This window comes from Chrysoperla carnea, chromosome 2 (genome assembly GCF_905475395.1).
Source record: "Chrysoperla carnea chromosome 2, inChrCarn1.1, whole genome shotgun sequence".
Lineage (NCBI taxonomy): Eukaryota > Metazoa > Arthropoda > Insecta > Neuroptera > Chrysopidae > Chrysoperla > Chrysoperla carnea.
This window is the reverse complement of record NC_058338.1, coordinates 50619060-50642186: the sequence shown is the minus strand read 5'-3', so window position 1 is coordinate 50642186 and position 23127 is coordinate 50619060. Positions and strand designations below refer to the sequence as shown.

Genomic DNA, 23127 nt, shown 5'->3' with positions numbered 1-23127 from the left:
ATAATATTATTTTAATTTTTTATTATACAAATCAAATAAATAAATTTACATTGTTTGTAACAAGTTTTTTAGGAGAAGTTTTTGAAAGATTGTATTTATTATTTATAAATGTTTTATTAAAAATGTTATTAAATCAATTGGAGAATTTTAATAAAACATTAAATAAAATCAATCTTAAACAAATTTTAAAATATTTTAATGAATTTTATTTAATATTACAATTAATACAATCAACATTTTCATTATTTTTAATGTATATTGTAATTTTTGAGACCTTAATAGTAATTGACAGTACAATGTTTTTAAAAGGATATAAAAAACATTTGCACTGTTTTCGTATTATTACATATATAATTAATTTTTTATATGCTATAAGTAAATTAATGCAAAGCTTTTATTTAATACATACCTGTGCAAAATGTTCAAAACAGGTTAGCAAATATTTATGTAAATTCTCATTGTACTAAAGTAAACGAGGATTAAACCTAGGGCCAGTGCCGTAACAAAGTGCCACCGATATCCAGACACGTAGACTATGAGGCAAGAATGGCCAGCTCAAGCAAAACTATTATTTTTTCGGTTTACTCCTGATAAGTTCCCGCTGTGTCCCTAGTGCCCGAATCCAACACATACGTACCTACATTAAAAACGTCTATTAAAGACTTAAGATTTTTGTTAACGTTTTCATATAACTGTAGGAAATGAAGCATTTAGGTTTGCAATTCTATGGAACAATACGTATAGTCTAGCCGACACTGCTCTTAAAAATATGTGCGATATCTCTTTGGATTCGGAATGATATCTAAAAAAGTGTATGTCAAAAACAAACTTGCGTAATCAACTCTGTCTATGCATGGTATTTCAACAATTAATTCAGTCAGTTGTTTCTTTCACTTGTTAATTTAATATTTAATACCTAAATTCAGCGTTAAATTAAAAATCTAAACAGTGGAGATAGACTTCCGGGTGTGGAAGTTTTTTATTGGAAATTTCCTCCTCTTTAAGAATCTATTTCATAAACTATTAAAATTTATTGATTTATTAAATATTAAATTAACAAGTGAAAAAAAACAACTGACTGAGTTAATTATTAAATACCATCCATAGACAGAGTCGATTATGAAATCGTTTGTTTTTTAACATGTAAGTAAAGAAAGAAAGCCACTCTTACACACAAAGTAACAATAGTATCTTTTTTTTCACTTTGCTTCAAAAGTTGTTTATTTTTTATAAGGAACATTTTTTTCATTTAAACTTTTGTTCTATCTCTAACAGTTTACAAGATGGGTCCTACGGACTCAAGATCCACTTGACTTATTTCTCTCATTTGCGTATTCGGCCTCACTTTTTAAGTCATAAACACGCTTTAAAAAGTTCAGCTTGACATCTCTTTAAATTTTTGCGTGTTCGTGTTTCCAGACGCACAACCGAAAATGGACTCTTTAGGAGATTTTATAAACATCTATCTATACCAAAATTTTGTTCACAGCATCAATATTTTAAAACGTTACAAACGGGACTAAACTTAGTATACCTTGATATATTTCATAAATACATGTAATAAAAATTTGAAAAAATTTTGTATTCTGAACATTTTAAAGAATTTATGAACGTTGAAAATTTATATTTAAGATAATTTTTCAACAAGTGAGACAATCGTTAATTAACAAAACTTTCTCGAACTTTCATCTTCATTATAAACTAAAAAAAAAATGTTCAAATAATCTTCGTAAAATTTTTGGCTTCGTTGAGCTCTTCTTATATATATACTGAACAATATCACGTCAAAAGAGTTTAAAAATTGTTAATACTTTTGGTTTATAATAACTTTTTAACTTAACAAAAATTGCATGATTTTTCATTTTTTTCAATATACAATAAATATTTGAAGACTTAAACGAATTTATAATATTTTTTGTACATTCTTTAACAGGTAAATACAACCGTTATAAATTTGCATAAAATTATTAACAAAATGGATTTTACAAATGAAAAATTACCCTCGATTGAACCAATTTTAAAATTATCACATTGTCATTGTCAATTCAAAATATTTAATTGGCTTACTGTGGATTATTACTTTTTTGTACAGGTAAGATTTTACTATTTCATAACAAAATGAAACTTGATTTATGAAGGATTGTTTAATAAGGTCTTGTAGAATTGAGTCTTGGTCTTCCAGAGTTGAGTATTGATCTCGGCACTTTTTCATAGAAACAAATAAAATTTTGAGTATTTGTTAAGAATAAAAGCTCTCTTGAGAATTAGTAAATTCAAAATTGTTTGCCCGTCAATTAAAAACGATATCAAATTTGAAACTTTTTGAATCATATCTTAAAAACTTGTTTACAGATTTTGTTCAAAAACAGCTTGTTCTGTACACATTTTTGATTGGTGTGGATCTTTATAATTTTTTTAAGAATGCTCTTCAGAATTATTCATTGGTGAAAAAAAGAGTGGTTTTCCACATAATAATGATTAAAGTTACAATTGAGTTTCAAGCACTGCGATTATACCCGATTTTAAATTTGGGTATGTTATAAGTATGCATAATTGCATACTCTACCTGTCTTGGGTACTTATATTTTTGGAAAATCCTGTTAAATTTTCCAATTGTCCATTGTTCACAACCAGGTACAGAGAAAAAAAGTATCTGGGTGTGAAAATTAACAGGATTTCCCACCAATGAATATTTAAGAGGGCTCTTAAAAAAATTATAAAGTTTCACGCCAATCAAAAATCTTAAATAGTCTTAATAATATTTTAGTTTATGGAGAATTTTTTGGAAAACGGCTCTTGTCCGTCTTGCTAAAAAAATAACAAATTATAAACATTATAATATTATTATTAAATCCGGACATAAAACTATTAATAATTCCAAACATTTTCGGTAGTATCTAATTAAAGTATAGCCATCACCGATTGATATCTTCAAAAAGGCTTCCGTACCTTATACCCTAATTAATATTTTTTTAAATATAGATACGTATCTATTTATTATATTTGATTTATTTATTTTTCAATATTTCAATTGATTGTTATTTTTCGCGTTATTGTTTTATTACACTTCGATATCTGCCGTAGACTTATATTCCTTATATGTCTTGCAACTTGGAAAATTTCATTTTTTATAATTATTTATTTTTCAGATTATTCAAGCAATAGTTTCATATGTGATTATGTTAATTCAATTTGAAGAACATTTTCCTGATTTCATTTCGTAAAATAAGTGTTTTGTTAAACAAACAACCAAAATTCATTAAAAATTTTAATGTAAATAATATTGAATTTAATAATTAAAATAAAATTATTAATTACCAAAACTGGGTCTTATTTGTAATATCATTTTAATTCAAAGAGTAAAATTAAGTAAACGAAAATGGTTAAAAGCACCTCATCACCTAGTTATTGAAATAAATATCACGATACTCGAAATAAAAATGTATACTATTTAAAAAATACAATTAAAAAACATACAACAGACTTACATCTCGCTAAATATCGATATTTCGATTGTAACGATCTTTGATTGTTACTTTTGAATATTTTTTATGTGCTGAAAAACGCTTCCGGTACATTTTTCTAGACATAATGTCGAATCCAACGAACTGTCAAACGTATGTTTACGACCACTATTTCACCCATTTGAATTTTGAACTTGTCGACTTCTTAATTTCTAATTTCTATAGCAAATTAAGATTTGACTAAAATGGAGCACCATACAATTATTAGATAAAAATAATAGAAGTACGCTGGCTAAGTTCAGATTAGAAAATTTAATGTTTCACGCAATAAATAGAAGAAAAAATAACTTAAATGGTGGGGGTTAAATGGTAAAGAAACATCGTGCCTATTTTGTATGAACGATGGAGAGAATCGGCGGAACATTTAGACTGTAAGAGTAAAAGAAATTTTTAATAGTAAGGATTCAACATTATGGACGGAGAAGGATTTTATTTAAATAATTGGAAATAAAAAAGTCAAATATTAGAAAACGCCTTTATTGATCAAGTTCATATTAATTTTTCATATTTTAAAAGTTTGATTTCTTAACCTGTTCAATAGTACATTTATATGAGAATTCATTATAGACCAAAAGTCCCGTACATACATAAATGAGACTAATTTCCTCAAACACGAATCATTTTGATTAGCGAGGATTAAAATTATACTTTTTAATAATAATAATTTTTATAGATAAATACCGTTGACGAGCCTCTACGATTGCGTCCCCATCCACTGCCTCGTCCACGGCCACGTCCACGGGCCTGTCCACGTCCACGTCCTCGGCCTCGTCCACGCCCACGTCTATGGTCTCTCATAGAGTCTAATATTCCTGCAAAAATACAATTTTTATAATTAAATTATGGAATTTTTCATAATAGTCTAGCTAACTAAGCAAAATTTCTAATATTTATTTTTCGCGAATTTACGAATTTATTGTAAAATACGGTAGATTTACCCAACCATTGAAACAAAAATTTTAAATGGCATGATTTTACATATATTTGTATATTAAGTATACGACATTTTATCAAAAAATTGGCTGAAAATTAGTGTCCATTTTGTTAAGTTTTCGAAAGTATATTTCAAACAAAAATTATCTTAACGCGAAGTAATTTTTTTAGAATATTTATGGATTTGGAATAAATCCTAAATGATTGATGATGTTTTCGAACCCTTGTTAAATTTTTTTAATGTTTGGATTTCAAGAATAAAATCCTTAAGTTATGACACGTACTACAGAAGACACAAACACGCTATGAAACTTTCAGCTTATAATCTCTTTTCTTTTTTGAGTTATCATGTTTATAGACAGACAACCGGAAATGGACAAATTAAGTTATTTTATGAACAACTGTAGAGGCGGTGAAGAAAATTTTTCGAAATTTCGAAAGTTACCATTTTATTTGACATAAATGTTTTGATTTTTTTTAAACTTATCTGACTTATAAAACAATATAACATTTGGTATTTGGCACTGTCTATATAGTCCCGACAAAATCATTCATTGAACATACTTCGTATGGAAACAATATTCGTATGGAAAATTTTAGCAGGATCCCGTTAAAATCGTGCTCCCGAACAAAAAATGCTCATTTTTCTCTAAACCCTTCAGTTTTCGAGTAAAATCTTCGTAAAATTTGTATAAATAGGATTTTTACGATTTTCATCCATCAAATGGAAAAAATCATTTTTTTAATATGTATACAATTTTTATTTTTAGTGTTAAGCTTATGCTAGAAAGATGAGATTTTCACCAATGGACTTAAGTAAACGAAAAAACTTTTTTACACAACCCATTCGTTTTTACAAATTTTACAAATTTTTTACTTGAAAACTGGAGGGTTTAAAAAAAATGTCTAACAATTTATTTGTTAAGTTTAAGACATGCCTGAACTTAAAAGTAGGATATTGTTTAAAAAAACTTATTTTTAACAATATCCTACTTTTACGTTTAGGATCATGTTTTGTACAAGGTCCCGCAAAAATTCAATTCAAAAATTCCATTCGATGTGAAAATTAAGCATGCTCAATGATGGATTTTGTATGGACTAACAGGCTATTTCAACAAATAAGTTAATACATTGTTTTTTTTTGAAATTTTTAAATAGGTATAAATAAATATTTATTTTTGTCTGAATTAATATACATAAAATACTCACGTTCAGCAATATAATCAGCCGCATCTTTCAAAATATTGTAATTTTGAAGAGGAATTTGATATTGTGGTAGGGTTCCTACTTGTGTTATACTAGGAATTCCTGCTTCTGTTATACTAGGGATTTCTTCTTCTGTTGTACAAGCAGCTTCTACTTTTGTTGTACAAGGGATTTCTTCTATCTTTGACGTGCTAGGGATTTGTACTTTTGATGTACTAGCGATTGTTGTACAAGGAATTTCTACTTTAGTTGTACAAGGGATTTGTAGTTTTGATGGACGAAGACTTTGTACTTTTGATGTACAAGGGATTTCTAAATTTCTTGTATAAGGAGTTGTTACTTTTGATGTCCGAGGGATTTCTACTTTTAATGTACTGGGAATTTTTAATTTGGTGGTAGTAGGTATTTCTATTTTTGCAGATTGTGGAGAGTTGGTTTGGATTTGAAGATGTGGTGTGATTTGTTGTACAGGAGACTGTGGTGGATTTAGTAAGAATTGTTGTTGTTGGGTGGTTTCTTTCCACCATGCTGGCCTTCCACTCTTACGTCTCCGGTCGCGCCCCCAACCGTTTGCGTCTATCAATCTATTGCATTCTGTAAAAATAAAATGTATTGTAATTAAATGATCCAATTTTTTTAAAAAGTCCATCAATATATATCAAGTTAATTGTAGGAAATAATGTATTATTGTTTTATTTGAACTTTTTGAATTGGTATATTAACAAATATATTAAAAATACTCACCATCTACAAGACGATTTGTATCATGATGTATTAGCAAGTTCCCGCGGCGTCCCTGACCACATGCGTCTAAGCATCTTTTGATTTCTGTAAAAATAAAATGTATTGTAATTAAATTATTCAATTTTTTAATAAATCCTTTAAAATATCTTAAACTTAATTGTAGGGAAGTTTGTATTATTGTTTTATTTGAACTTTTTAACTTGGTACATTAACAAATATATTAAAAATACTCACCATCTAGAAGACGATTTGTATCATAATGTACTAGCAACTTCCCGCGGCGTTCCTGACCATATGCGTCTAAGAATCTTTTGCATTCTGTAAAAATAAAATGTTTTGTAATTAAACTATTCAATTTTTTAATAAATCCGTCAATATATCTTAAACTTAATTGTAGGAAAATTGTATGATTGTTTAACTTGAACTTTTTAAATTTGTATATTAACAAATATATTAAAAATACTCACCATCTACAAGACGATTTGTATCATATAGTTCTGGCAACTGCTGGGGAGGGGATGGTGAGAAAAACTCTTGAGAAGGAGGTGATGTGTAAAACTGTTGAGACGCGGGTTGTTGGTAAGCAATAATTTGTTCAGGAATACACACTTGGCGAACTTGTGGAGGTTGGGTGACCTGCTGTGTATCTGCTTTTATTTCTATCTTCATCATTTCTTCAACTTGCTTTGTATCTGCTATTACTTCTATCTTCATCATTTCTTCAACTTGCTGATTGAGTATTTTTCTAAAAAACACAAAAACAACAAAATTTATGAACACTTAATATGGTCTTACATTCTTATTTAAATGGGGGAAATTTTTATAAAACAATATGCAAGGGGTTAAAAGAAGGCAGTTTTAGTTTTCGAATGATATGAGAAAATTTTCAATGTGATGATTATTTCAGAAGATACAGAACCCAGAAGTGTCTATTTTGCTTGGAAAGCGAATATCTTGCCCAAAAAGCTCATACGGAAACTTTTTATAACTCATTATCAACAACAACAACAAAAGTTTAGGTATAACATTTAACTCTTTCTACTCTGAGCTATTATGGGTTCTAATACGATTATTTTTCATATAGAATTAATTTTCGAAGATTTTGGATGCAGAATAGTTCCAGAAATTATAAAGCATTATTACAAACATTAAATTTTTAATTTTTTGAGTGGTTATAAACACAAAACTTAATTATAGCGTATAGTTCGGTTTGTGCATTTTATAACATGACCAATATGAAAAATATAATTAATTCGGAAAGATTTCGAGAACCTGTAGAAAAAAATGGGTTTTCTCCTGTATCTCCTTTACCGTGTGCGGTTAAAAACCTCGCACGGCTTGAAAAAAACCTCGCACGGCTTGAAAATCTCTGTATAAACGCATACCGTGGACGGTCTAGACCGTAGACGGATAGCCATTGTGCGGATAGCCACTTGCTAATTTATTTAATAGTTTTTATACCATGTATATGTGAAATACATCTACATTAATTAAGTTTAGTATAGAGTTTGAAACGCTTAGAAATATTGATGCTACAAACAAAATTTTCGTATAGGTGTTCATAAAAAATGAGCAACGTAGGTCAATTGGATCATGGGTCCCCATAGTACCCATCTTTTAAAGCGTAACAGATAGAACAAAAATTTAAATGTAGAAAGTGTTCCTCGTAAAAGAAATAAGTAAATTTGCACTTAATAGACTTTTCTCTTAAAAAATCTGCTAAAACGTTATGTAAAAAAAACCCAATTAATTTTTTTCGAAAATGTCATTGTTTTCTATACCATATAGAGTTGAAAATTTGTAAGAAACTTTCAACTATGCGATAGATTTTTATTAAAACGAAATAATAAGTTTTCTAGAAGATACTTCGAAATTGAAATACTAGAATAAATAACAGTCGTAAGGTGGCTATAAATGTATTGGTTGTTTAAACTTTTTTAAATAATTCTGGGTACTGATATTACTGGTATTAAACACGGTCGACAATTCAGCGAATTTCAACAATTAACTCGGTTAATTAATTATTTTCACTTATAACTGATTTACAAATAAAAATTATAAATAAAAATAATTCTGTAATATTTTTATATATTTCTAACCATAAATTAGATTTTTCAAATATTCGCCAAAATATTTCTATATAAGCCTTTGTAAATTTAATCTCCCATATGCTACGAAGAAAATGGGAGACTAAAAATTAACAATATTGTAAAATTTTAGTTTCATGAATATTCATAATACAACTCATGGTTTTTCTTCAAATCGCTAATACTATATAAAATTTTTAAAGAAGTACTTACAGGTTGTCCATTTTAGTGCACTTTCACTTATAAAACACAACTGCCTTAATCAAGGAATCTTTTAAGAATGATGATTAAGATTGAAAATAATTCATATAGTGATAACTGAAGAAAAAAATCCTTTTTAAAAGAGAAGAAGTATATATGTGTGTCCTTTTAAAAGATAGAGAGAGACATATGTTATTTATTTTTGTAAACAAAAACTAAAGAAAACCGTTTTTGTATGTGAATACGGGATGTTAAAAGCTTGATCTCAGTAATCGCTATAAAAAATTCAAAAATATTTTAATACTGTTAATATATCTAAAGCTTAGTTCGTTAAAATGATTTAAAATTTTAATTATTATTTAAAGAAAATTCATCTTTCAAGAAAAATAAAAATCGTTAAAACTCATTTCATTATAAATTAGATCTAAAATAATTGTAATAATTAATATTTTATTAACGTTTTATAGATTAGAAATAATCCAATGAGCATTCGAATTATCGACCACGTAAACGTTTCGCCCCGCCTTAACATTTAATCTCGTTAAAACCATTTTAAAAGTGTCATATCTTTAATTTTTTATGAATTTTAATGATTTTTATTTATAATCGGTACAGCCCATTCTAATAATCAAATAAATTTTAATCTTTGTTCATTATGACTGACAAATCTATGTTGTTACGTTTCAGTCCTTTACATATATTTTACAAGATTTACACTTACTTATTTAAAAGGCCTATCTATATATGTGCATTGAATCTAGAAACATTCTAGGTAGGCTAAGTACACAGTATATATAAAGTCAAAGTTATTAAACTGGCTTAATTACTCCCGCTTAAGAGACAGCCGCAGCCAGGTTAGGTTCATGTTCTCCGAGGTACAGAAATGCATCTTAAAAATTTTTTAGATTGTCTTAAATTGTTATGCGTGTAAACTGAAGTTAATTATAATCATACTACTAATTGTTTTTTAAACTTTTGCTCTATCTATTACGGTTTAAAAGATGGCCCAATTGAGTTATATTGCTCGTTTACAATGTTTAAGTCACTTTTTACATCTTGAATACCCTATAAATAATTCAGATCGATAACTCATTTCGTTTTCAGTTTTCAGGTCGATAACTCATTTCGAGTTATCATGCTCACGAGCGGAGAAACGGTAATAGGCTAATTAGTGATTTTATGAACCTCTATACCAAAGTTTTGTTTGTAGTATCAATATTTCTAAGCGTTACAAACTAAGAACTAAACTTAATATACTCTATAACATATATTGCATAAACGGGGTATAATAAAGTATTAGTAAGTTGTTTAATAAAAAATATCAATTTTGGTGGTATATTCAAAAAAATAGATCATACAAGTATTTACAAGTTTGTAATTTTGTCATATTTTGAAGAAATGGTTTACGCTAATAACTAATAAGTGTATTCCATTTCAGACTCTATATCAATGTACAATGAAGAGATTTAGAGTTTAAAATCGAAAAAAACCAGCACGGACTGACTACACGACAATGTTGTCGCCTAGTCACTAGATTTTCTACATAATTTGTTTTCGTTACGTACAGCGGCATATCAAAGAAAAAAGCCTTTATTGATATGATTATGAATATTTGTGTAAAATAGTAAAAATATGATAAAAATAAATAAAAACCAAAACAAAAATACCAGATGTTTATTATTTTCTAATACCTGGTTTAATCAGGCTTAGTGGACATTTTTGTTTACTTTGCAAAATGTAAAATATATTTTGTATTTTGATAATTTTTTATTCATCAATGTATACATTTCCAGTTTGTGTTTGTAAAGGCTTATTAGCTGTCCATTTTTAATAAAAAAATTAATAATTAATTAGTTCATTTACTTGATGATTGAACTCTCGTTTTTTCGTTTTTCAAAAAAAGTCACTTTTTGGAATTCTCTGACTGTTCCCATAATTTTTGAATGTTTAGTAAAATCATTTTATCGAAATAGTTTACAGACGATAAAAATTTGCCTCCAATGTTGCTAGTGAAGTTTCTTTTTCAGTATTTCAAATTCTCGAAGTCGAAACTTGTTTTTCGTCATCTGCACAATGTAGAAATCGTCAATCTTATCCACTTATCATGAATTTTATGAAAATTAAATTTGTCTGTTGAAAAAGAGTAATTCATAATTTTTGCTAATCGAAATATGGTTTTTCGTTAATCTACCGAGGAGAAGAACTGTTAAAAAAAGAATTAGATTACGTTTTCTTTGTGTTCTTCCACCGCCCAAACCGCCAGGTTAATTATATTTTTGTTATCTGAAATACGTGAGAATATTACAGTTTCTATGTCTTGCTCGCTCGAGTTACTGTTTTTGTTTTTTTACCGCTAAATTAAAAACTTCATATGACCTTTTTTTTCTTAAAATCATCTAAACTACAAAATCCAATAGATCTGGATGTTACTACAAATTTAGCAGGTTGCTATTACTCTAATAAACGAGGAGAAAAAATGACGAAATTTCTAAATTTTGAAATATAGCTCCGATTTCGAAATTTTTGGATTAAGTGTTGTATGCCCTCTAGAACTAAAAGATATATGATGCCGAGTGATGCTTTTGCCCAATGGATGGTAACCACCTCTTCTATAAAATATGTTGAAAATGGCAACGAGAATCGATAAAGCGATGAAATCTAACCAAAAAATTTCATTCAAGTATATTTCGAAAAGTCAATACTTTCCGAGATATTGAAATTCATTATTTAACGTTAATAACTGAAAAATTTTACGTTTTTTGAAAAAAGTATATCGTACACCTTTTAAATTACTATAAAAAACTTTGAAATGAAAAAAGTAAGTTATTTGCATGAAAATTAACGGAGCTATAATGAAAAGAAAGTTTCTCGTACCTTTTTATTATGTTTTATTCTGCATCAAAACTGATGAATTTACCACGGGAACTAAAATTAATGCTTGCCACTTTTCAGTTTACTTTGTTTAGGCACTGACAACATGCTCAAAAAGCTCTATTTTTTGAAATGTTGACTTTTCGAAATATTTAAGAATGACATTTTTTGCTGAGATTTTATCGATTCCCGTTGCCATTTTCAACAAAAATTTTCCCAGAACAAAAGCACCACTAGATACCATATAACTTTTGATCTAGTAGGTGAATAAACCTTAATCCCAAATTTTCACCTCAATCGGAGCTAAAGGGAAGAATTTAGAGGTTTAAGCCTGGTTTACTGAAGTATATTGGCAAGTTTCTAAAAAACGTAAAGCATCCTGCAAAAATCAGCTGAAAAATCAATTGAATTTATTCGAATTACGAAAAATTAATGAATAAGAATAACCAAATTATTCGCGAATGGTGAATAAAATTATTGAATGATTATTCATGAATATAGATAAAGAATAAATTTTGTTATTGAATGAATTGTCACGAACAATTATTTATTAGAATACCCCAGACCTTACATTGTGTGTGTGTTCGTTGTTTACAAGTTTACACTAATCCTTTGTAGATTATACTACCTGGGGCCTGGGTTTTTCCCTTAATCATTAACAACCTTTAATGTGTAAAAACGATTCGTTATACCCTGTATATATGAATAGGGATCACTTCAGATGAAGAATTGTCAATTTGCAAAGTGACAAAATATTTACTAGTATGCAAGACTTGAATGTTTAAAATTCCTAATTAATCAAAGAGGAAGATACCCACTAGTGACGTCATACGTGGGTATCGCTCTAGAGATTACATAAAAAAACTTTGTTTTGCTAAAGGAGATGGGCAACTTTTGAATGCAATCTTTGATCGCTTATAATGGCTTTTTTGTAGTTTCCCCATAATTTTAATTATGAATATTTCGGAAACGGTGAACTTTTCAAAAAAATCACAAGAGACATTTTTGACGTAAAATAGTCGAAAAAGAAAATTGATTTAAAACTAAACAGATTTTTGTCTGGCTGGCTCATGATCCTTATTAAGGAACTTATATCGAACGGCTTTCGGACAGTTATTCCCGTATGTGCCTGCTAATAATAAGGCACATATAGATATAGGCAGCTAATAATGAGCACTAGTTGCGATTTAGCGACTTATATATTTTGTTGATGTTATTGTCATCTATTAAAGTTTAACTTTAACTTGTGTGTCTCTCGTCGATTACAGCATACTCTGGAAAGATGTAGTTAAAGAGGATGAAAACGAATAACAAATCTTATTTTTTCAAATATTTTAATTTATAGGATTTATCGGAATAATTTCCGCTAACAAATTTGGTCGAAATTAAATTTCGAATAAAAATTGTCCTTTTGTCATAAGTGTTTTTTGCCATAGTTAAGAGAAACAGATTTCCGGAGAGAAATCTCCGAAAGAAAGGCTTAAATTTTTGTTTCGTAATTGTTAATAATTGTGAAAATTTCAAATTGGAAATTTTTAAGTATTTTTAAGCTTTAATGTAGATTTTGACGGGTATAATGCAAATATGTACCGCCAATAGGTACAACTCCCAATTCTTATTTTATTAGAAAGATTTTTTCGTGAAACTTAACGGATTCGACACTAAACGAATGCAAAAATCTTTAGAACTTTATATAGGGAAATTAATATATTATGCGTTTGATATTTTTGCATCCGACCTACCGAGTCGATAAGGTTTTCAAAAAAAATTTTCAAACAATAGCTATTGGTATTTTCATGAGGAACTTTTTTGTAACCCAAATTTTTGTACTAATCTTATTATTTTTAAAATAGGAAATGGGGGTGGAACCTTAGAATAATATTATATATTGTATATTTAATCCTTCAAAAGATGTCCACTTTAAATGAATTTATAATAGTTATTTATCATAATTTTTCAAAGAGAAAAAACCGTCATAATTGATTTTAAAAATCTCTACGATTGTACCATTTTTAAAATTAAGACATTGCCATTGTGAATTCCAAATATTCAATTATATTACGTTGAATTTCTTGAATTGAATGTATTTCTTTTTTCAGGTAAACTTATATCTTATTTCTACATTAAAATGTTTTATGTGTAATTCATTCAAGTGATATACTTACCTACCTCCAGGTATGTTCAATTGCCAAAAGCTCCTTTAGAATTGCAAAAGACGTAGTAAATTATTTATTACCTACTGTTTATTCACCAATAAATTTTTGCAATTATAGAATTCTGGTATTTGTTTTATACAAACCTTTATTTTGATAGTACAAATGCTATCTCAAAAGTCACATACGATCATGTGGGCAAAACGTCAGTCACGTGGTAAAAAGTTTGCAAAAATCAGTTTTTTGAGAATATCTCGTTTCTTTGGACTAAAAATTTTATCTAAATCCTTTTTTAAACGTTGAACCGATTTTGAAAGGGAGGGCGTAGAAGATGAGGCGCTCCGCTATACGTACGTAGGGTCAATATTTGTAAATATAATGAATTAAATTATTATTTAAGGAGTATTTAATAGACTAGGATTCACGATTGACCCAATCTATTATTCGGATATCTTACTTAATTAACTTAATAATTCATTAAATATAACATAAATAATTATTTAATACCTCATATTTATAAATAATATTGACCCTACACTAAGGTATGTATAGCTGGGCACTCCATCTTCGGCGCCCTCTATTTCAATTTCAACGTTAAAACAAGGTTTCATACGAACTTTGTAGAAAATTTTTTACTTTACAAGTTTTATAATAAATATACAACTGAAGACAAAGGAAACGAGATATTCTCAAAAAACTTATTTTTGCAACCTTCGACCTTGAATATCTAAGGACGCGCCCATGTGATCATTAGTGTTTTTGATGTACTATCAAAATAAAGAAAACCTACGATAATTGGCCTATAATGATTACTGTTAATAAATAAAACATATAATAGAGTAAAGAACAAATTTTGGCATCAAATATGTGGCAAATAAGTCAAAGATGAATGGGATACTTTAAATAAAGCGCACAAAGAAGTGTAAATATGAACATAAATTTTATTTATTATTTAATTAACGCGTATGTTTGTAATTTTTACATAAACTTTTTTTTTCATATATATAATTAATAATATACAGATGCATTAGTTTGAAGATATAATTATTTAATTATATTATATTGAGTAGAATTATACAAAAACAGTATTCAAATATTTTTATAATAACTTACTAGCTAAGAAATGACTTTTTTGTGTTACTTAAATGCTATACAATTATTAATTATTATTATTTACTGAATAATAATTAATAATAAATGGTAATTATAACAATTTGATGCAAAGAGATCTTAGCTACAAAATATGATTGTAGCCGAAAAGGAACTAAATGTGTTCTGAATTCAATTCAAATGTAGTTGGAGATTTTTTTTTTTTTAAATTGACCTTAGTAGGTTGAGATATGTTTTGATAAAATTTTCACATTTACTTTATTTTACAGTTTTTATTTCAACTTAAAATTTTTGAATAATTTACTCAGTCCAAGCTTTACTTTCTTTTGAATTTATCATCTCAGATTTAATTGTACTGAATCGATTAAGTATACCTATAGCGAACCAAAGTGATCCAAGAAAAATTTTTATATAAGAGAGAAAATAAAAGAAATTATCGTTTTTTACCGTTTAAATATTTCTAAAAATAAATATTAGCCATTGAGGAAATAATGGAAATCAATATTCTATTAAATAATTTTTATTTAAAAGTATTTACACATAAAATAATAAATTATTCACAAAGTGAAGCGTTGGAATTTCTCGGGAAAAATGATGACAAATGGCACTTGGATGAGTGCTGCACGGAAGGATTATGGAGAATTACGTTTTTTCGTGCTCAATTCCAAAATCTTTATTTTAAGAATAATAATGCTTGGACCATTATGATTCTACTATCTTCACTGATCTAGTAACCTGACACACGTAATTATAAGCAGATTTAGTACCTATTTTAAAAATGCTGTTTCTACTCCAAAGCACTATTAATTTAATTAAAAAGCTTGTTTGAATATACGGGCTTCCAAATATGAAATTACGATTTAAAACAAAAATAATAATAAATTAAATGAGAATTTCTACAAATCAAATCATTTCTTGAATAAAAATATTCATTTTTATAGCAAATAAATGCATTAGTTTTTTGCAGATTAGATTTTGAAGCTTTAATAACCGAGAGAGTTACACGGTCTAACGTATTGAAATCACAAGAGCCCATTTAATATCCATCAATAGTAGTCATGGAAACGAAACACTAAAAACAACCAAAGTTTGAAAAATTTGAACAGCAAGACGGATTTGAATGCGGTTTTCTGTATACGATCCCTTAGAGCTTTATATTTGCATTTTAAATTAACCATAAATATATTAAATAAACAATTAGGTTAATAGTGATGAAAATGATTCCAAACCTGTTATTCGAGGATTTTCGGGGTCGCTGAATACGAATATCGCGACAGAATTAGTCTACGAGGTACCTGGTACCCAGGATAAACGGTATATTATTTATGCAAATTGCAAATTTTTGATTTCTTATAAATCAATTTAGGTCAAAAAATTTCCTGACGCTCTAACGAATCGAATGCAGATAACCATATTCAAATCCGCCTTACTGTTCAAATTTTCGAACTTCAATCCTTCGTTTTCGCAACTATAGATAGCTAGCCTGAATCTCTCTTATACCTAGAACTGATAATTTTCGTTTCAGATTTAATAAATCAAATTCGATTGAATCACTTTAGAAAAGCTCATCTTGTTCGGCTTGATTTTAAATTTTAGTAAAAAAGCTATTTAGATACTGAGTTCAAAATCCTTATCTTAATTCGCTAAGTCAGTGTTAACTATATATTGACCCCTCCCGTAACGATTGATCGTTAAAACTTCTCGTAACGATCGATTGATCATTAAAAATTAAGTTATAACGCTCTAAATACGTGTTTTGTTAAAAAAAATAATATTACATTTAAAGATAATAATCGGACTAAATATTTAAAGGTGCTTTTATTAAAAACACTCTAAAACTTTTTAAGTGCATTTTCAAACTTGAATAAATTTCGCAAAATTTGAAAATCTCCAACTAATTATATTTTTTACAAGATTACAATTGTAATTTGGTTGGTTTATCTACAAGAAATTTATTTTTACAAGAAGTTTGTGAAAAAATATATATGAAAAAATAAACTTTATTGTTCATTTGTAGTATATTAGATATATTGTTTTTTGTTTATAAATGTCAATTTTTTACGGTATTATCAACATTAAAATGTTTAAATAAATAATTATATAGTCTTATTCAGGTAAATAATTTAGTAAATATATTTTATTTAGTTTATTGATTATGAAATTTTTATAAATATATTTTTTCTCATTTATATTATAATTATTGGAAGTGAAGAGTTAAACCATTTGTAAGATTGTTTTTTATTCGTACATGAGATAAGCCCTGATATATATGAAATTAATTGTCTGTAGCACAAAATGTGCATTAAAATTCGTAATATTGTTTATATTTATAATTTTTCAATGGGTTTAATTAAATATATTGTACGTACATCTAATGATTATCTAATAAGTTAGGCCAAAAATTGACTTTTCCACTAATAAAATCACTCATTTTTTGAACAGTGAATTTTTACATTTTTATTTTATATTTTTGAGAATTAATTATATAAAAGAGAATCTAGCAAAAGAAAAATTGAAAATAAATTAATTTTGTATCCTTTGTTTGATTTAATTACAACTTTTTTCACACTACTAACGCCGAATTGTCGAAGAAAATAAATTAAAAAAATTGTATGATCTCTACGCCATCTTGAATCTACGCCAAAATATGTTAAATCTTTTTAAATGTGATATTAAAGTTATAAATCAGAATATTCACACAGTGTATCGCATTTAAGATGAAGATACCCTCGTATTTTCGTTATTAATAACAATATCGATTTGGAATTTTACATAATCGTTAAGAGAACAATACAATAGAGCCAATTCTAAATATTTTGCCTAGCGTCAGAGATGGTTAGAGATATCGAATAAAACTATTAGAAAAAGTAGCTTAGAATATTTCTTTATGGCCATATACTGATTTTAATGACAAAACTCATTAAAATCATTTTATTTTGATCTTTACTCAAAATTATAAGTGTAGTGATTTGAATAAATTCCACTATTAAATTATCAATTTGTCCAGTTTTTTACATTCCATAGCACACTAGTTATAAAAGTTTATTTTCTAATTTTATAATTAGTGTGCCAGGGATTGTAAAATTTGGACAAATTGATAACTTATTAGTGTTATGCATTCAAACATTTCGATAAATTGTTAATAATTATGAGTATATATATTATCATGAAAATGGGTATATGGGTATAAAAGAATATTCTAAGCAACCTTTTCTAATAGTTCGTTTGGGTATCTCTAACCATTTCTGACGCTAGACAAAATTTTAAGAATCGGCCTTATTTGTCAATTTGTAGTAGGCTGAGTGTAAAGTTCAGATTTCGGTTAAATATCTTAAAAAATGTGACCCATCACCCTGTAAGGCTATGCAAAATTTCAAAACGATATTCGTATAAATAACGAAAATATCAGGTTTGTTTTCATTTTAAATGCGACAGGCTATCATTATATTAGATAATGAATATAATTATGTAAATTAAAATTAATACTTTTCGAATTTTTAAGATCTTTAATTTAAGCAAAAATGTAATCATCTTCACCTCTGTTTTCTTTTTTCAAGATTTAAGGTTGGATAATTTTGTTTACAATAATATATTTATAAAAATACAAAATTAATTTAAAAATCGATTAATTACAAAAATTAATCCCAAAATCCCTCTTTTTTCCTAAATTTCAAGATGGCAAATAAAACATAGTATCACTGAAAAAATAAGTTTCATAATATTCATTAAAACGTATTAAAGTATATGAATATTGTTATTTCATTCGACTGTTCTAGAATTCTTCGAAAATTTTTTAGTGAAAGGTTATTATGGGTTTTAGAATATGAACATACATCTTACTTCATATATTTTAAATGGCCAACGAGATGGTTGCCAAACAGTATATTAGCTAATATCCTAGTTTCTTCTGTTTTAACAAGAGAAACCAAAAACAAAATATGCAAAAATCATTTTACCTTACACTTGATAAAACCCGTTAGCCGACAAAAAAAAATTGAAATTTTGTGTTACAGAATTCAAAATTGCAATTTTTGGGTTGACAAACAACGTACACGCCGTTTTACCGACTGTCAGACAAGAGATTTTTGCATTTTGCAATAGATTTTTCATTCCGAAGAAGTTCTTTCAAACTTTTTTTTGACTAATTTTGAAATTTAGTTTCCATTTCTCGATTGACTAGACCTTTTGAGCTACAAAAATTTCTGGTAACAAAATAAACAGATGTTACATTTTATTTATACAGGGTTTTTCAGCATAGCATACATTTTAGTATTTAAGCAAATATTAGAAAGGGAATACATAATATTTTTTTGTGGGTGTATATTATTAAATTGATATTATACCCTTAAAGAAATATCATCTATCCCCTCTCTAATTTTTTTTTCAATGGCCAATTTATACAATGATTTTATTTAAAACAAAATAATTAGTTTGTATAAACATGAAATTTGTTTTTTACACATACCAATTTAAATATATCATTAAAAATATAGTTTTATGTTATCTTATGAAGCCTCCTTAAAAAACGCCTTAGACTAGCTATGCTGAAAAATCCTGTATTCAGTTGTAAAATTCCTTCTGGAGAATAACTTTCGATTGTTTAGTTAGTGTAGATCATTTTAGTCAAAATAAATATATTTATAAAACGAATGGAGCTAGAAATTTAGAGAAATTTAAAATTTCATCGATTGTTTGGGAGAAGAATATTTCAGCGGATATAAATAGTTTCCTATACTTTACGTATCGTTTCTCTTATTACCCGGAAAAATATGTGATTGCCCTTAATTACTTGAAATATTTTAGTAATTATAATTCTTTTTTAACTGTGGAATAATGAGAATAACAATACATCATACACTTTACATTTACATCTATAGAGTTACGGAATGTACTTGGTAATTATCTTTTATTGTATGAATGGATTACAAGACTACAGCAGACATAGGGAAACATTTGTCCGTCCACATCAATGTATACAAGTAATTCATTTTTAAAATGTAACAGAACAATTTATTTACGAAAGAAACATTATTATACAAAGGATGCAAATTATTAATAAGAAACCTTAGAACAAAAGAAAGACATGGCATTATAAATTTTAAATAAAAATGAAACCTTAGAAACAATTTTTTTGTGGTAATGTTATTGGGAGGAAATGTTATTTTAATTTGTCGTATGAAATTTATGAATTTGAATATAATTCAATTAACGTTTTGTTTTAGCTTTTAATAGAAAATTACTTATTTTTCTTTACATGAATGATATTTATTTTTTAAGGTGAAAAATTAATTTAAAATTATTGAATAACTTATGAAAACTATTAAAAATTTTTCAATTTAGATGCTCAGTGCTTAGAGTATAATTGTAGCCTACAGATATTTTCATATATCTAATAAATCAAAGATAAATAATGAGCAAATTTTATAAAATAAAATTTCAAAATCTCAAATTTTGATAGTACAGTCGAAGATGTTACAAATTAAGGAAAATGAAATAAACCGCTAGGTTTTGGCTTAAGCCCGGGGAAGTATCAAATATCATTAGTAAGGCATGATTTTGTGGTAAAAATGTGTCTATTTGTTCAATAAAACGATCAATGTTAAAGTTGACTTAAAAAATTAATAAATAGACAACTTGTATAAAGTATACGTTACACATGTATAATATTTTTTCGATTATTTGACAAACACTCACATTTACGCCATACAAGTTGCCCATTAACCAATTTTTTAAGTCAAATTTAACATTAACTGTTTCGTTGAATGAACAATTTATGAATTATTGTTTATTAACGAATAGAAACATTTGCCCACCAATTCATGACTTATCATGTTGGACATCTAAAAAACACATTCTCCCAGGTTTTAGCAGAAAGCGAGCGGTTTATTTCATTTTCCTTAATTACCCGATTTTTGTAACATCTTTTACTGTTTTATAAGTGATTCACTATTTTTAAGCATCCATAATTTCTATTTTCATTGTTGTATATGATCTAAGGTTGTAACATCAATCATTTAAATTTCTTTTTGCTGAATCCTATAATATGAAGGATATAAATTTTCACACAATGTTTTTTCTCATTAATTAACTTCAAATCAACGGGTTCAAAATTTTTGAGTGTATTTTTAGGCATACGAAACATTTATATTGAGATTCCTTAATGAAAATAATTGTTGAAATCAAATAGTTTTTTCGATATCATTGAATTCAGCAAAAAATATGATTCAATTCTATTATTTCATTTATTTTTTTTGAAAATCTGTAAACAAATATTACAAATTAAAAAATATACGTGAAAACAGTCATCAAATTAGCGAAAAATTACGATTAGTAAATTCAAACTGACGATAGCTATATTTCAATCGAATTTATTTATAATACAAAAATTAACCCAGTATTTCGAGAAAATATGCAAATATTGATCAAATTGGTAGAATATCTCACTACCGTAAGACATTAAAACAATTCAAATAAAATTATCCTTTTGCAGTTTTTTATTTATTTCATTTTGCTTAAAGAACCAAGAATTCATCGAGATTTGTTTACACTTTAGTGATTATTATTAATTGCCATTGATTGATGCTTTTTGCACAGTTTGTCTGATATCCGATTTCGGAGGTAATGTAAAATACATTGCTGTATGAACGAGCCAAAATCTAACAATTATCAGAGTGTGTACTATAAAATGTTTTCAATAATTATTTGATTTTGAATTTCATTATTAATTCTGCAAATTTAACGTAATATTGTATGATATAATGTTAAGGTGTGTAAACTATTCAAAAATTTTAATTAAAATTTCACCTGTACTTAAATTGAAACAAGAAATTTGAATGACAATATTTTTAAAATTCGTGTGCAAAAAACACATTATTTAATGAAATATAGTAAATAAATATTGGATCTTATAATCTAAATCGGTGCAATTATAAATTTATAAATTCAAACGATATAATTACATTTTAAGTTAATAAACCAATTTAATTAACAAAAGTGACCGGAAATTATTAATTAATTTGATTTATTTTGCTTACAAAATATTTTTGACAAATTGGTAATTAAAACAAAATTGGATATTATTTTTAATTAATTATTGATATGTCATTTGGATTAAGGACTTTTGAAATATCTTTAATAAATAATTTGTTTGTTCGTAATATGTAATAACATTTTTAATTCGAACCAACACATTAATTATTCAAAGTTTTATTTCAAACTTCCAAAATTTGTGTCATTTTATCAAACCACGATAACTGTTTTTTTTCTTTAATGCTTCTATGATATTTTTAAAATTTTCTAAAAAGCGTGTTTTTTTATATAAAATTGACGATTAAAACATTATTTAAGCCATGCAAAATTTATCGCATTATTATAAACTCACTTTAAATAAACTCTTTAATAGTGGATGTAATTTGTTTTCGTGAAAATGAACCAAAATTATTGCAACAGAACAGCAAAAACATTCCTAGATATTTGACATTTAGGATATTTTTTGAAACGTACTACCTATTTTTATCTATATCATACAATCTGTTTTTCTGATTTCAAGTTTTTTATTGATCGATATTTAATCCGAAAATGGGGTTAAGAGATTCTGATACTGCCGCACTCACTCGCATTAATTGTTGTCTAGCTTACTCCGATAATTCGCATTTCTGTTTTGACAATTCTATTACGATAACCGAAAAACAATATACAACTGAAAGGATAATATCAATTGGGGCTCGAATACACTTCGGAGTTAACTTTAGGGCGAAACAAACTTCGAATTTTATTTGAATGAAAACGGAAAAAAAAAAATTTGTAAAATTTTCGAATTGAATTGCAATAATTTTGGCTTGAAAAAAAATTTTAGAACTAGAAAATAATTTAAATTAAAAAAACTAATTTATTGTATTGGTCAGTTAATTTTTAAACGAAATACTTTTAGTTTTATAAATAAAAAATTTACAACGTATTGGAATTATTTTAAACAACCAAAAAATTTACGACAATTTTAGGCAAAACTTTGCGTTTGATCTAATGAAATACCTGCCAAACGATTACCATGTTCAACCCAATTACGTAATCGACCACGTAATTCCTCTAAACTTTTTGATTTGGCTTTATTAATACGCTTATATTTAACATCTTTTGGTTTGGTAACTGATCGATGATTTGACATGACTCGATTGTACGTCGTTACTTGATTCAATGGCGTTCGTGTTGGCTTGTCTTCTGAATCTGTTGAATTATCTTTATCCAGTCGTTCATTTGAATCATGATGATTATTTAAATATGGCCATGTAGGAACATCGC

At 27.1% G+C, this 23127-nt stretch overlaps 2 protein-coding genes across 3 annotated transcripts in view; both read right to left on the bottom strand.

Moving 5' to 3' along the window:
- Positions 1 to 4159: 4159 nt before the first annotated feature.
- Positions 4160 to 8807, bottom strand: LOC123293685. Of its 2 annotated transcripts, XM_044874573.1 has the most exons (6): positions 8708 to 8807; positions 6875 to 7152; positions 6642 to 6725; positions 6408 to 6491; positions 5667 to 6257; positions 4160 to 4336 (listed from the first exon to the last, which is right to left on the bottom strand). In XM_044874573.1, the coding sequence occupies exons 1-6, from the start codon at positions 8716 to 8718 to the stop codon at positions 4176 to 4178; spliced, it is 1209 nt and encodes a 402-aa protein (XP_044730508.1). In that variant the 5' UTR covers positions 8719 to 8807; the 3' UTR covers positions 4160 to 4175. The 2 variants fall into 2 exon arrangements, with proteins under 2 accessions (XP_044730508.1, XP_044730509.1); XM_044874574.1 differs by lacking the exons at positions 6408 to 6491; positions 6642 to 6725.
- Positions 8808 to 22825: 14018 nt separating this feature from the next.
- The window catches only part of LOC123291714, a 293121-nt gene continuing 292819 nt past the window's right edge, over positions 22826 to 23127 (bottom strand). The window contains exon 4 of the mRNA XM_044872106.1: positions 22826 to 23112. Within this exon, the coding sequence (XP_044728041.1) occupies positions 22826 to 23112 (287 nt within the window). The remainder of the gene's footprint in view (positions 23113 to 23127) is intronic.

Excerpts from the sequence above, each read along its gene's own strand:
- LOC123293685 (XM_044874573.1), bottom strand. Across the intron at positions 6,726-6,874 it reads TACAAATCGTCTTGTAGATG|AATGCAAAAGATTCTTAGAC; the intron begins GTGAGTATTTTT and ends TTATTTTTACAG. Across the intron at positions 4,337-5,666 it reads GGCTGATTATATTGCTGAAC|GAATATTAGACTCTATGAGA; the intron begins GTGAGTATTTTA and ends GTATTTTTGCAG.